This window comes from Eublepharis macularius, chromosome 18 (assembly GCF_028583425.1).
Source record: "Eublepharis macularius isolate TG4126 chromosome 18, MPM_Emac_v1.0, whole genome shotgun sequence".
NCBI classification, from domain to species: Eukaryota; Metazoa; Chordata; class Lepidosauria; order Squamata; family Eublepharidae; genus Eublepharis; species Eublepharis macularius.
This window is the reverse complement of record NC_072807.1, coordinates 29859327-29875213: the sequence shown is the minus strand read 5'-3', so window position 1 is coordinate 29875213 and position 15887 is coordinate 29859327. Positions and strand designations below refer to the sequence as shown.

Below are 15887 nucleotides of genomic sequence, written 5' to 3'. Positions count from 1 at the left end.
GCCTTCTTAGTGAAAACGTTGGTTTGGGGCTGTTATACTTCAAAAACTTTAATCCTGAACATACTGCTTGGAAATCCATCCCACTGATTTCAGATCTAAACCAATATTCATGTCTAGGTAGTGTGCATTCAGTGATAGTAAACCTTGAATTATCACCACCCCTGATGTGGTCACCAAACCAGCAAACACAAAAGGCACTTTTTCCGTTTTTCTCCCTGCTAGTCACCAGAGTTGTTCTTGAAGAAATTTGGGAAGAGGCAGGAAGCATATGCTGGGATGTTCAAGGCTAGAGAAGGCACACACAAGAGTCATTGTTGCTGGCCATGTTTTATTTGTTTCTTTCTTTAAACAGGGGAGCCAATGATATTTCCCAAAATGAAAAACAAAAAACAAAACAAAAACAGAAAACCAAAAGGTAAAAACAAACTGTCAGAAGACCGAGATGCTACATGCTACATTTAAAACTAATCATACTCATGCGTGCATTGGAAATGGGGGCGTGGGCATCATTCAGTTATAAACAGACAGTAAAAACAAAATGCCTGACCATACAGAATTTTTAACCTACAGTAATGTTGTACCTTAATTTTTTTCCATGCACACAACTAACATTACAAAAATTGTTTTAAAAAAATTAAACACAATTAAGACTTCTAGGAGCATTTTATAGTAAAACAATTCCTAATTTCTTCGTAGAGATCAAGCACCTCCAAATTGCAAATTCCTATACACAGTGAGTGCCTTACTTGAAGTGAAATCTTTTTTTTTTTTTTAAAGAAAAACCCTCACATGGATCACCTCAGAATAAGGGGATGTTATTTCATCTCTATTTCAGCTATGTAGGCAATAAACCATAGTGCTAACAAGAACTTTTTAAAAAATCTGTAAAGCAAGTTTCAAAAAAAATTTAAGTTGACTTTCTATCGTTACAGAAAATATAATTTGCTAAAATAAATTAAAAACGCTGAATATTAACATTTCCACTATAAAGAATGCATACCAGAATATTTATAAATATTGAATGTTTTTTGCCCATAATACCACCTACTACAATAATGCTGGCTAAATAGAAGTGCATTATGAAAAGCACTAGGGGTGGTTAATGGTTTGCCACATACTGCTGTTACCTTGAGGTAGATAACACATGCGTACCAAATTCTGCATTCGTTTTCAGTTGCTGCTGGTATCATGTGTCTAAGAAATGTGTACAGTATGAAAAATTCTAAAATACATATGAATGAAAAATGTTTCAGGGAAAAAATAGATATTTTCATGCAAATATGTATAGTCTCACTGTATAATTTTCAAGGCAAGATTCTTATTCTTCTTCCTCTGCAAAACACGGACAACTGTTTTAAACTGAGTGTTTCTACTTGGTTTAGTGCATTTTCATGTTTTTTCTTCCTGCAACTTGCATTGTTTTGCTCTGTTCTTTACCTTTGTGTGCAAACGACATGCCAGTTTAAAAAAAATTGTTATGTAAAGAAAGCAATTCTGGTTTGTAAAAACAATGGTAAACAGAAAACTAAAGAAATCCATACCAAAGTTACATCATCTGATTTCAAGTAAAAAAAAATTACAATAAAAAAAACACGCATTTCATGAGTACAAAAAGAAATGTCTGCTGTTTTTTAATTTAGGTGTTTCAGAATGCTGCTGTATGTTTTATGGGGAATCTGAGGAGATGATTTCATAGCAGAAGGTGTTAATGTGGCCTGTATTGATTTAAGTGGGGAGCCAACAGGACTGTGAAACTGGGGAATACCTATCGCTTCGAGGTGCTTGTTAAAAAGAAATTCCCCGCTATTACTAATAAAACTTCCTTCTCTGTCCTTCTCCCCGAGCTTCCCATCTTCAACTGGCTCAGTTTCCAGCACTTCAGCATCCTCCTTCTTGCTAAAAAACCTGTCCAGGTAACTGGTGTAAGTGTTTTCCTTCTCCATCTGCTCATCTTTCCTTACTTCACAACAAAACTGGTCTATAAGAAAACACTCCTCCCCCCCGCTCACAAGCTGACTATCCCACGAGTTTTGGTACAGAGCTTCCAACTGGGCCAAGTTGGCCATTCCTTTTTCTTGCTTCTCTCTACTTACTGACTTGGATATTCCTCTCGATTCTAGGTTGGACACTGAACTATTCAAGTCGTTTAATTTATCCACTTCAGTCGACTCATGCTGCAAGCTAAGCTGGATGGTTCCTGCTATGAACGAATCAAAGTCAAACCCCTGATGCTTCTCCCTCTCCTTTTCGGCCAGCTGCTGTGAGGCTTCCTCAAGCGCTATCTGAGCTTTCACTAAGCCATTCCTTTCACACTTTGACTTGCCTTTCTTGTCTGACTTCTCTTTACTCTGCTCCTTCCAGTTTGAAAGATCTATTATAAGCTTAGGCTCATAGTAATGATTCACTTCACTCTCTCTCCAAACTAAATTATCTAGGTAGGAAGTAGACCTCATTTTGTAATTACAGGTGTGGCTACATTCCAGATCACAATACTTGTTTTCATGGTGATCTGGATATGGCCAGCAAGGCTCAGTAGAGAAGTGGGTGTCAAAAGCTGGATCCTCCAGATACTTTTCACGGTCGCCATCCAAATATTTGCGAGGATCTACTTGCACTTCCTCCTCATCAGTCCCATCAGAAAGAGCTCTTGGATCACGCTGAACTTCATCAGCTTCAAAGTTGTTATGGATAGGCCAGTCGTGGTCTGAAAACTGACTTTCGTGGTATCTGCAATGATTAATTAAATTGGTATCAGTGAACTGCAGCCATCCCATTTGCTTACATGTTACGTACTCCCCAAGAGAGGAGAAAGGATTTCACAGTTGCACAGATGTGCAACTATAGCCACAACTAAGTATGTATTTTTTTTAATTGATGAATTTAGTTTTGAACTACAGAACTTAAGTTTTCAAATTAGTGCTCACACAGTCCCTTTTCACAAACTGCTGCTGCTGTCATACTTGAGTTATGAAGTGCACATTTCAACAATGCCAAGTCTGTGCAGGTTTATGGACTGCTCTATTAATTCCTATGAGGACTCATTGCAAGCACTCCCTAGTGTGGCGTTTTCTTCTTGTTTACCACAAAGCACTCTCAGTAGGTCAGCTTCTGACATAATGACCCTCCATTCTGGCAAAATGGGGATGCTGTCCTATGAATACCTGTTAACTGGGGCAGTACATGAAAATGCTAATCATCCCACTTGACTACAGAACATCTGATACACACATTTTTTTCCCTTTAGCAAGAATAATTTCACTGAAGCTAAAGATAACACTGTTCTGAGGTTGGGACAGAATATGCAACTGCGCCGATAACTAATCAAGAAGCGAGATCAGAAAGTGCATCGCACCAAGAGAGTAATTACAGAATGTTTAAAAATCTAACTCAATTTAAATGAGGAAGACCATTAACCTCAAAGCACAGAGATCCCATTTCTCTTCATTTTAGAAATCTATCTTCCCATCTTGCGTTATTTCTCTATGGTTTAATGCACGTTCCAGTTGGCATCTCAAACATAAAAAGGTTTTCAGAGCAGCTTACCTTTCCCAATTATAGGTTTGACTGTGACTTTCATCCATGAGCAAAATGTCATCCACCTCATCCTCGATATGAAAAGGGTGGCTTGAAATGGGCTCATCAGTTGGGAAGGAGTAAATGCTCATATAAGGATGGGACAAAGCTTCTTCCGCTGTCAATCGATCCATAGGACTGAAGGTCAGTATTTGTTCCAGGAAGTCCAGTGCTAAAAGAACAAAAATGGCCAAGACAGCTTATAGTGACTTTCAAAGCAAGCTACATTTTAACGTCAGCATGCAGCGTAGCTCCAGTGCTTACTTGACTGGGCTTGAAAAATGTTTCAGGTTCCAAATATTTAAGAGCAAAAATATTTAGATATTTATAACCCAGTGGGGACCTTTCTTCATCCTAGTATGTCTGTTGCTCTTCTATATTTGTAGGCACACTGCAGGATCTGGGCTATTTCTGTATTTGTTTGAACATGATGTTGTTAGCAGCCCTGAGCTCACAGAAAACAGTCCCTCTTCATCCTCACCACCAAGTAGGCAGGTTACCACTTAGTGTTTCAGGGAGATACCCAGAAGACAACATCTTGCGTAGGGTACATCAAGCTCATAAATTAGCCAGGCCTGTTAACAGCTGCTTGCTTCCACACAGGTCAGTTTTACAAAACATTTTTAAAAGACAGTTTTAGGCCGTGAGATATATATGGAATGTAACTTTTAGGGTCTAGCAACTTTTGTTGACTTGTTTACAAGGATGTAACATACACAATCAGCAGGTCCTATCACCAAAGGTAAAACCATTCCATGTAACTCGGTTCTATCAAGAAAAACAATCTTTCTACAATACTCCTGTTTTTTTCCTCCAAAAAACAATCGTTCTAGAGAAACCACAAAACAAGTATTATCAAAACTCTGAAACATCAACTAGCACATTGCGTTTTGTGGGTACACAGAAGGTGCCCTGTTCTGGAATATTTATTGCATGCACGTGGTGCTTCTGCAAAGAAGGGATACTCTTGCAACATTTAATGAACTGGGCCTGGATTGGGAAGAATTCGAATCTGGTTCCACTGATGCGCAATGAGTGAGGAGGGGAAAAGCCCCCCATTGACCCTCCTGCACATACAAATGCTATTATCTGATCTAGTTCGACCTCATTTGGAGTACTATGTACAGTTTTGGGCACCACAGTTTAAGAAGGATGTTGACAAGATGGAACATGTCCAAAGGAGGGCAACAAAGATGGTGAGAGGTCTGGAGACCAAGTCCTCTGAGGAAAGGTTGAAGGAGCTGGGGATATTTAGCCTGGAGAGGGGGCGACTGAGAGGTGATATGATAGCCCCTTTCAAGTATTTGAAGGGCTGTCACATAGAGGATAGAGCAGTGTTGCTTTGTGTTGCCCCAGTGGGTTGAACCAGAAACAACAGGTTAAAATTAAAGCAAAAGAGTTTTCATCTAAACAGTAGGAAGAACTTCCTGACAGAGTAGTTCTTCAGTGGGCTTCCTCAGGAGAGGTGATAAGCTCTCCTTCCTTCGAAGTATTTAAGAAGAGGCTAAATGATCATCTGACAACTATGATGATTCTCGGACTTAATATGAATGTACATAGATCAAGAGAGGGAATGCGTGAAGAGCTGGTACTTGTTGTCATGGCCTTTTCTTACACGCCCAGGGTAATGCCGATCACCACTTTGGGGTCAGGAAGAAATGTTCTTTTAGGTCAAATTGGTTAGGGATCCTGGAGGTTTTTTGCCTTCCTCTGGGCATAGAACAGGGGTCATTAAGGGGGGGGATAGCTGTGAATTTCCTGCATTATGCAGGAGGCTGGACTAGATGGCCCTTGGGATCCCCTCCAGCTCTAAGTTTCTAAATCTCAATGTGCACAGCCATGTTGCTCACACACACATTTTGTATGTGAGCAACTTGCTTACTGCTGATTTTTGTTATGTTCAGTTCTCCACAGGGCTAGTTTCAGCTTCTGAATTAAAAACTAAGCATTACCCACAAATTTTAAAAAGAGACAAATCCTGCCCACAGCTTCACCAGTCCACAGACAGGTAACAAGGAAGGGGATGACACAGCCAATTTACCTTCAGGGCTAATGCCTGGGAGGAGCTGAGTTAAAGGTTTGTGTGGCTCAGTCATGTCATTTTTAATGTAAACTGGAATGACGTTCAGAAGTTCCTGACGATCTTCCTCATGAACAACCGGAATCGATTCTAAAATCAGCTGCATCTGTTCAAGTTCATGTGCACCTAAATATAAATGCAAAACACCCAAGTCAGTTCGGTTCTAGAAACCTACTGATTCTTAAAACATAGTTCAGATGATATCACAAAGTTCCATTTCCTATCCTTAGAAGGAGTTAATAGAATTTTTGTATGCAAAATCCATTTTCGTTTTATTTATTTACTTCATTTATACCCCACCTTTCTCCCCAGTGGGGACCCATAGCAACTTATGCGGTTCTCTGTTTTACCCTCACAACCATCCTGTAAGGTAGGTTAGGCTGAGTGTGTGCAACTGGTTCAAGGAAAGCAGCTGCAATAACATCAAGGATACACTACCCTGCCATTTGTTAGTTACAGTTCCTAGGAGTAATCAAGATTAACTCCTGCCTTAGGGTACACTAAGTGGCGAGTTCTCACATCCAGACTGAAGGGTGCTGAAAGTAAAGAGCTATCAAGGAACACCACACAGAAAGAAAACTGTGTATTATCTCAGTCTTTCTCCAGTATGACGCTGCTGGCTCACTGGTTCAATGAGCATGCGGCAGTGTGACCGAATCTGCATCTGAATAGCTACTTTCTCAATTACTCATGAATAAAATACCAACTGACCTACCTGTACATCTGGATACCAAACAGTTCATGCTTAAATGCTCGAAGACACTGCTTCACATTTGAATAGTACTTAAAATTAGCACTGCATAACCTAATTTACCAAAAACAGAGTCATCAATATGAAATGTCTTGCTCAGGAAGAGTCTTTGCTGCTTGCATCTAAATACGCTGTTGACAAGCTGCTTGATAAAGAGGCAAACCAACGCTTTCCTGGTAAATGCTAACACACACTGCACAGAGGTTTTATACTGACACTGACAGGTTTGCGCCAATCAGTCTCCACCAACCTGCAAAGAGAGTTTTCCCTGTCAGCATTTCAGCAAAGATGCAACCTGCAGCCCACATATCAATGGCTTTAGTATAGTTGTTGGGAGACAGCAAAAGGCGAGGTGATCTGTACCATTTAGTTACCAATCCTTCAGAAAGATGACCCTACAGAGAAAGAAATTTTACTTGCATTTGATTTATCACAATGGTTCTTGCCTTAAAGCTCCAACCAGCTCAGGGCAGCCAGCACGTATGGAGTTATTCTACTTGGTCATCACCAACAATCTTGTGAGGTGGGCCAGGCTGAGAGAGTGACTTGCCTCAAAGTCATCCAATGAGGTCTAGGTGTGAGAAGGAATCTGAACCTTGGCACAACACTCTCTTCACTGTACCCGCTGACTCTTACGCTGCTTAATTCTTAATTCAGACATATTTAATGAAGCTTAAATACCAACTGGACACACTAAACAGTTAGACATAAGAACAGACATGCTCAAAGCACTCATCATTCATTTAAAAGATGGTGACGCTACCTTAAGTTTACTGAAGCACAATTTTAACTATCTGGCTTGTATTTGACCACGCTGCTCTGCAAAGTCTGAAGCTTTCCCTTTTACAGAAATGGCCTTTTGTTAACCAAGAACTGGGGACACTGGGGTCACTTCACATACTCTTGAGTATATCTAAAAAAATGTTAAGTGTGAGTGTGACAAACATCAGATGAGCACTTTGTCAAGGATGTGCACAGGTCACAGCTCCCTGCAGAGCAAATCTGCTGTAGCAGACCTGAGTTTGCCTCTACATATGCTTAAAAATGCGGAAGGGGGGGGGATACACATCTTAACATACCTTATGGGAATAGTGAGGATCCATGATCCGTGCAAGACCAAAGTCACCAATTTTCAGCACCAAGTCTTCAGTATTAATGAACAGGTTAGCTGGTTTGAGATCTCTGTGCAGAACATTTGCAGAGTGGATATACTTGAGGCCACGTAGCAGCTGGTACATGAAGAGCCTAGCGTGTTCTTCCAGTAAGGGCCCTTGCTCCAACAGATTAGCCAGGTCTGTCTCCATGTACTCTTGAACAATGTAAACGCAGTTCAGTTCTGTCAGAGAGCCGACGTCATCCGTCAAGTGACTCCCGCTGGGACCAAGGATTTCAAATACTTTGACAATGTTGTCGTGGTCAAGCCTTCTAATAATTTTGATCTCACGCAGAGCATGCTTCACACTCTGAGGATCTGTAAGGACAATTTTCTTGACAGCCACTCTTTTGTCACAGTCATTATCGACAGCAGAAAAAACTAAGCCATTGCCACCGCAGCCCAGTGGTTTTAAGTCCATATACCGAGAACCCAGATCAAAACCATGAATGTTCATTAGGCTTTCAAACTTCTCTGCCATTTCGAAAATTCTTTGCGTTCTGTTTTCCCTCTTTAAGCTATTAGGCTTTTTGTGAAAGTGTAAAGATGCTTCCACTGGTATGGGAAGGATCTTATGGAAAAGGAGAAGAAAAGCTTCAGGTTGACTGTATAATTTCTTGACACTCTCATCGCATTGCTAGCCAACCAGGCCTGTTGGGTCCCCTTTAGACTTGGCACCTACACACTCTATAAATCAAACTGAGCCAAGATAGCAAGGGTGTAGCATTCATAGTTCAAGAAAAATGCAGCATATCCGCAGACGTTAAAAGGAAACCCAAGTAAAACGAACGGAATGAAATGACATACTTTGTACTCAGCTCTACTGTGCTAAACTGGCTAACATTTAACAAAAATGTGAATAAATATGCATGTAATAGGCTTCTGTTAACATCCTCCTCCTCACAGTGCAGATACATTCAGTGTTGGACTGGTCCTGAGCAGCTTCATTCTAGGGTGTTGCAAGCACTTTTCCGATGTCTTCTTTTCGTCTACAGCCTAGTTTGTCAAGGAAGTGGCAGCTCTTGATTTACAAAAGATGCTGTTAGTTAATGATCAGGTGGCTCCAGCTCACCACAATCACAATCAAAGCTGCCATCCATCTTATTCTGTAAAAACCTGTGTGGGGGAAAGACATGTGTTAGTACTCGTGTCACATATGCTGCTTAAACAAACTCTTGATTTTTATTTGGGTGTTCTTAATATACCTGGAGGTTTTTTGCCTTCCTCTGCACATAGAGCAGGGGTCACTGGGGAAGGCTGGGAGGGGGTGGACTAGATGACCTTTGGTATACTTCCAGCTCTGTGTTTCAAAGCCGCTTACATCATTCTCCTCTCCTCCATTTTATCCTCACAATAACCCTGTGAGCCTAAGTGATTGACCCCAGGGCACCCAGAGAGCTTCTGTGGCAGAGTGGAGATTTGACCCCTGAGTGTCCCAAATCATAGTCTGACACTCGAACCACTACACCACACTAGCCCTCTCCAATATGACACTGGCCTCCTTCAGAACAAGTAAATCCTGCTTGACCCTGTTTTTCCCATTCTACCTACACAGAAAAGAGATGCTCTTACTTGAGAAAGGCAGCAAGTTTGAAAAAAACTCTTAAATTTTGATCTTGATATGTAATTTAAATATGATACCCTGGGTAACAGGTCAAACTCAAGGTGAGTTTATTATCAAGGATTTCATTTACAGTGAATTTAACGAAACTATATTCAGCTACAGAAGCAAAGCACTGCTTTCTCACTGAGAAGTGTTTCATATGAGGTTTGAGGACATTTGCTATCTCTAGGGATGTATGAATATGCCATAAAGTTTTCATCTAAGAGCCTTTCCTTTCCCCTTCATTTTGTTGCTGGGGTTGGCATTTATTTTCTTTTACATAATTGATATGAACTTTATACGCAAAAAACTTTAAAAAATACAAGATTACTGGGGAAACTAGGTATGAATAGAAAAGATGCAACAAAGAATTTGTTTTGTGTTAGAGAAGTCAAAACAGCAACTTTCAGCTTGAAACAATGACAGTAAGAAATTCAAAGTCATTCCTACTGTAAGCATAAACTATTCAATCTGTCAGTTATCCACGATACTATTCATCCATATATTCTCAGCTTAGTACGGGGCATGAGTCTGTATCAGGATAAATGCTCAAGTGGCTAATTATAGGTTAAACTAGTATAGGAGTGTTTAACTACTCAGATAAACCCAATACTTTTATAGCTAAGTGTTGTGAAAGATGTGTATGTGGAGGGGAGAGACTGCCTGGAGGTACATTGACCCGATTATTTATCTCTTAGGATTCTAGGCTAAATGTTTATGACAGGGTTATAGTGAACACTCCATTCATTATGGCTATTACACTTTGAAGGGCCTCCACATACCAATTAAAAACACAGCATAGTTTTCAGATGCTTCTTTCTTCAACACAGCCTCCACCTGTAGCTTAACAGATTATGACTTCAGCTGATGAAGTCACATCCTATGAAGATGATTTTAATTTTGGAAAGTCTTAAGTTTCATCACAGTACTGACTAGCTAGTGGCTACTCCTTCAAAAATTTCCTGTTAGTAACACAAGCTATAGTCTTTAAACTGCACATTCTGAGAGTCACACTGAAATCTCTTTGAGGTTTACAGCATCACTGCATGAGTACTTTTGAGTAAACACACTTGAGTGTAGTAGTGTTAAAAACAAGAAGTGGAAAAAATGTAATCTTAATTCTGTTATTCAGTTGTTCCAAGACTGAGGGTGAATTTGCTGGCAACAGAAGAGCAACATTTCCCCAAGCAGTTTCATACAGATTGCAGTTAATTATTTCAACCAAAAGTAAAGCCATTATTCATTGTTGGAAGGAAAGACCATATTTAATTTATTTCATGGTAAAAGAAAGCTCCCAGCCTCACACATAACTGATTAAAAGTACCTTGATTTCCTTTCTTTTTGCTAAGTTGATCAACTCCTTTTTTAAAAAAGCTAGCTAAAGTCACTGGATAGCAGTGCTGAAAACGGCACTTTCCACCCTTCCATTCTGCATAGATTGTCAACAAGTGCTATCTTCAGTTCTAAGCTATCCCTCAAACTGGCACCAGGCTCTTCCTACCCATCTTTCCCCTATGGTGCTGGTTAAGCAATTAACCCCAGATGCAAAACTAGTTGACTTTCCCATTTTAAAGCAGGATTGCGTTCTGACAGGAAGACTATAGGCGTAAAATTAAAACCTCAGTCACAGCTGCATGCTATGAAAAGCAGAAAAAGGCACTATTCAAAATTTGTTCATTAAGCACTTTCCTGTTCATATTACTTCCCACTCCCCAAAAGCCTAATAAAATGGCTTCTAGCACAGCCACACAAGTAGTTACTTGGATTTTGTCAAGGGATTATGCCAGTCACTAGACTTCAGCACAAACTCCAAGTTGAAAAGCCTGTCAAAACTGCCAATCTACAAACAGTTCAGAGCATTATTGATGACTGCTGTGGTAGTGGAGAGTGCCCTCATGTCATAGCTGACTTATGGCAACCCCTGGTGGGGTTTTTCATGGCAAGACTAACAGAGGTGGTTTGCCATTGCCTGCCTCTGCAACCCTGGTCTTTCTTGGAGGTCTCCCATCCCTCACTGTAGTTCTCTACTTTCTAGCTTAATTCAGGCCTAGAATAAGGCCTGAATTTATGTTGAAGGACTGTTACTTGCCCTGGGCACCATCCAGAAATCTTGTCGTCCTAGGCACTGGACCGTATGTCTTCCAGCCCCAATATTTTCTCTTTTAGGCCACCCCTGAATAAAATATCTATAGTTGCTCCTTGGGGGATAGATCCACTGAAATGGCAATAAGTATTCAAGGCTATTAGTCTAACATGCTGTGAAATATCACAGCACAAAAGGTAACAGGTTTTGGGGAGGGTTTGTTTAAAATTGGTATTATACACACCAGGCAGTATCTTATTGACATCCCTTATTTTTCAGTCTGGCTATCTATGAATTTTACACAAACAGTAGTGAAAACACCATAGAACCCCAACTTTCAGCCCTACAATACTGCCCCTATTTTGTGCGAGAACTACCAATCACAAAAAAAGATAGTTGCACAATAACTTAGGTTCTGAATACAGAATATTTTCCTTTTACTGGTAAAAGTCTTCTAGCACAATAACGTTTTGCAACATAGCTCTTTCACACATCTATGCTTTTTGTAATAGATAATTCTAGCCTACTTTTTACAGGAAAAGAAATGTCAGCACTGTATATTACACTCTTATGGCAATTTCAGGACAAGGGTTTCCAGTAAAATTAAGATTTTGTAATGCCAGTTATAATCACATCACTGGATAATTAGGTAACAGCTATTCTTATTTATAGTATTAAAAAAGGGTATATGAGCTAAAAGAAAGCTGTTATACAGCCTGATAAACTTGAAGTCCCATCTGTGTGACTATAATAGTGCTTATGTGAATTGTTTAAAAGAAATATAAGCCACGTTGCAAGCAGCAGGCAGTGAGTCATCAGAAGAACTCCTGAAACTCAGCTTTTTCTCAAACCTCCCACCTAGTGCCCACACATTCTGGAGGCAAAGGTACTGGCAACAGACAAGCTCATTAGGATTAAGAACACTGCACACTTCCCCCACCACAAACAAAAGATTAGATTTTCTGTTAATATCATTAATATTTTCTGTACTGTCTGAACAAATGCATGTTGTCTAGAGTTATGTTCCAAAGTTATGGCTTTCCTTACCAGAATGAGTTCATGGCAGGAAAAACAGACCCACTCCACAAAACAAGACTGATCACAAAAGACAGTAAGAAGCAATAGATCATGGAAAGTACTCTGAATTTGTTTGCTTGTATCCTCATTAAAAACTACAATATATATGCCAGTTTTCACCAGTAATACCTTTTGATGTGATGAACTTTGACTGAGAGCAAAAATAAAAAGATTTTAAGCACCACAAACTGCCTGCAGTTCTGCTAAGCTATATATCCATCTTCCCAAACAGATTAATGGCTGCTTAGAACAGCCAATTTAAACTAATTTTCTCACATTAAGACTACAATTCAATGCATGCTTGCAAAGTACCATTGATCTCCAGGGTATACTTCTAAGTGAAAATACCCAAGATCATTCTGCAAAAAAGAGGTTTTAAAGGAGAAAGCAGCTCTGTCCAATGAAGATTCTATCACTCCCTGAAAACATCGTGACAACCACAAACCGTGCACTCTTTCTCGACCAAGAATCCTTTAGACTGAACCACATTAGCAATGACTAGATCCTGATTTCCGTAATAAGCATGGATCAAAGCAAGAACCACAATTTGCCTCCCCCCACAGCAATGCTTGAAGAGTCAACTTCTGCCTACTACTGTTACTGCAATGTTACAATCCTGGTGCATCATAGTTATGTCAGTATTCCTTTCTTCCTTCCTAGAGGCACACAAAGAACTAGTCAATCCCTTAAGGGAGCTGCAGTTTTTATAACCCCGTACTAAGGATGTCATTTTAATGTCCTCTTCACCCACAGCTCATAACACATTTAAAAAACTCAAAACAAAAAACAGACCATTATTTATCAACCTCAACATGAAACAATTCCCAACAACTATTCTGCCACGATGGACTGGAAGGGCAGGAGTTAATTGTTAAACACTGTAACAACATTCTCTATACCCAACAAGGCCTGATACTTTAACAAGTTATCAAATGCTACTTAAAAAGACTGAGCATTCACCTACTTTCTATCTTTCAGCCAGCATACTAAAAAAAACGGAGGAAGGGAGAAGAGCCAGGAATAAAGGACCTTAAATGGCACAGCAGGTCTTTTAACCATAAGGGCCCCTAAACTTCTGTCCTTTTAATGCAGTTGTTTTCCATGTCACAAGTAGCAGCTTCCTGAGGCAGTTCCTGAATGGTGGTGGAGAGGAGCGGAGGAGAGAAGGGGGAAAAACCAAAGAGGGAGGCGGAAAAAGAATCACAAGTTTTCTCCTCTCCCTCTCTGAGTCCTCTGTAATTCGACACGAAGCACTGCAGCAGCTGTTTTTAAGGGTGCAATGCAAGAGAATGTAGGCCAGGAAATGAATGAAGAGTCTCCTCAAGGAAAGAGGGAAGCCGCCAATGCCGCAGTGCCTGGTGACCACTCATGGGGGGGGGGGGGGAGAACAGGAACATTATTTTGCAAGAGACTGCATCAGACCTCACATGATATCCTTTAACTCCAAATTAAAGAATCTGGTTTCTTTTAAAAATTCATCGTTTAAAAGATTTGTCCTTTCCTGGCAACTGAAACTTCCAACTGCCAGGCACTTTACAGTAACCAAACAAACATCTTCCCTTCTCCTACATATGCATGTTTTATTAAAAACAAAACAAAATCACTCCACTTTTCAACCAGGAAGACACTGCTTCTGAATTCCCCCTGCTGGGCACATGGCAAGAAATGAATAAAAATTTCCCCTTCTGACAGGGGTTTTCTCAATTTTGAAGAGGTTTTTTAAAAAAATTTTCTACCTCACCTTTCAGTCACTGGCTCCTAAACTCTTCCTGCTAGACACTTTACAAGAAATGAATAAAAATTTCCCCTTCTGACACAGATCTCTTAATTGTAGAAAGGAGGATTAATTTTTCTACCCCACCTTTCAATCACTGGCTCCTGAATTCTCCCTGCCAAGCACTTAGCAATAAATGAATAAAAATGTTCCCTACTGATACGGATTTCTTAGTTTTGGACGGTGTATGTGTGTTAATTTTTCCTACTCCTGAACTCTCCCTGGCCAGGCCCTTCACAATAAACGAATAAAACATTCCCCTCCCCCCACCATCTTTTTAACCTCGCTTTTCAAATCCGCCTGACTATCTGATTTCGCCTCCAAAAAGCGGATTTTTAAGAGATCCTCGTTGCCTTTTCTGTTCAAGTCCATGCATTGTTTTGACACCTGGGAAGCTGATGGTTTGGGGATGCGAAATGACGCCTTCTCCCCCTCAGCCCAGCCCGAGAGACCTGCTCCAAGCCTGGCCGAGGTTTCCCCGTCGAGACCCCACAGAAGCGAAGGGGGCGGCCTGGGTGGCGGCGACCACCCGCCCCTGCCCGAGGCCGCCATTGTCTGAAGCGGAGTGGCATGGCACGGGGATCCTGAGGGGAAAGAAAGCCTCCCTCCGTCCCTCCAACTGACCGACCGCTCAGCCCCAGCCGGAGCGCTCCTCCGCCCGCCCGCCGCAGTGCGGAAGGCCTGCCCGGCCGGGCCGAGCCGGTCGCGGCGGGCCGGCGAAGAACAAAGCGCCTTTGTGCAGCAGGCGCGGGAGGCGGACCAGCACTGCGGCCCTCCTCGCCCGCCTGCCGCCGCCGCCGCCAGCACCGCGGTCTTTCCCTCCCTCCTTCCTTCCTTCCCTCCCGCCCGCCACTCACGGGGCTGCCCAGGCTCATGAGGGTCGACAAAGCGGGGAGAAAAGCCTCCGGGGCGGACGGCGCGACCGGGCCCTGGCGCTGGTGTCGGCGGCGACGACCGCCTCTCGCCTCAATAGGAGGAGCGGCGCCGCGGCTACTGCCATGTAACCCGGCGGCGAGGACAAGGGGAAGGGGGCGGCGGCGGGGAGAGGCCGGCCCGCCTTTGGGGCGGAGCGGACCAGGCCTGGGCCCGGCCCCGCCTCGAGGACGTGGCGGTTGGGAGAGCGAAGGCGGGAAAAGCCGGTGGCGCGCGGCCCGCCTCAGACTCGCCTCCCTCTGCCTGAGGGGATTTTTTAAAAACGTAAATGTAGGCAAGGGAAGCAAAAATGTGTGTGTTTCGATGTGTATTTTTAAACTTACAGCCCCGATTGAGGGCCAGCCCCTTGTTTTAAATGGATTAATTTTTATCTACGTTATTTGTAGCCCGCCTTTCCCACTCTGACTCAAGGCGGATTACACCGTCAGTGGCACCTCACAAAGCCACAACGGTTTTTTTCCCTGATGCGCAAGCTTTTCTGAGGTGAAGTTCTGTCCGTGAAATCCAAAATCAAAAGCTCTCTTGCATTCAATGATGTTAGGGTGATGGAGTGAGATTTGCCTCGGGAAAAATTACACATCAGAAAAAAATTGTTGTGGGTCTATGAGGTGCCACCGACTGGACATAGGGCAGGCCATTGGAAGTCTAGCTCCAAGGGGAGAGGCTAGAGTTCTCCCTGAAGGACCGCTGATCTCCAGACAACAGGGATCGAGTCATTTGGTAGCTTTGGATTGCAGACTCAATGGTATACCATAGAGTCTAGAAGAAACAGAAGTCCCTCTTCCCAGGTAGTGTTCCCAAATCTCCAGGAATTTTGCAACCCTAAGGATTGTTGGTCTCCAGTTGCGGGACTGGAGTTC

At 42.0% G+C, this 15887-nt stretch overlaps 1 protein-coding gene across 2 annotated transcripts in view; it reads right to left on the bottom strand.

Moving 5' to 3' along the window:
- Positions 1–308: 308 nt before the first annotated feature.
- MAPK6 (mitogen-activated protein kinase 6) overlaps positions 309–15887 on the bottom strand; it is a 38295-nt gene continuing 22716 nt past the window's right edge. The window contains exons 1-6 of one of the 2 annotated variants that reach the window (XM_055002222.1): positions 14952–15107; positions 7484–8673; positions 6655–6799; positions 5615–5779; positions 3544–3745; positions 309–2727 (exon numbers count right to left, since the gene is read on the bottom strand). In XM_055002222.1, coding sequence (XP_054858197.1) covers positions 1632–2727; positions 3544–3745; positions 5615–5779; positions 6655–6799; positions 7484–8038 — 2163 coding nt within the window. In that variant the 5' untranslated portion in view covers positions 8039–8673; positions 14952–15107 and the 3' untranslated portion in view covers positions 309–1631. Of the gene's footprint in view, positions 2728–3543; positions 3746–5614; positions 5780–6654; positions 6800–7483; positions 8674–14951; positions 15108–15887 lie in introns of those variants that run through there. The other variant, XM_055002223.1, reaches the window with a different exon arrangement.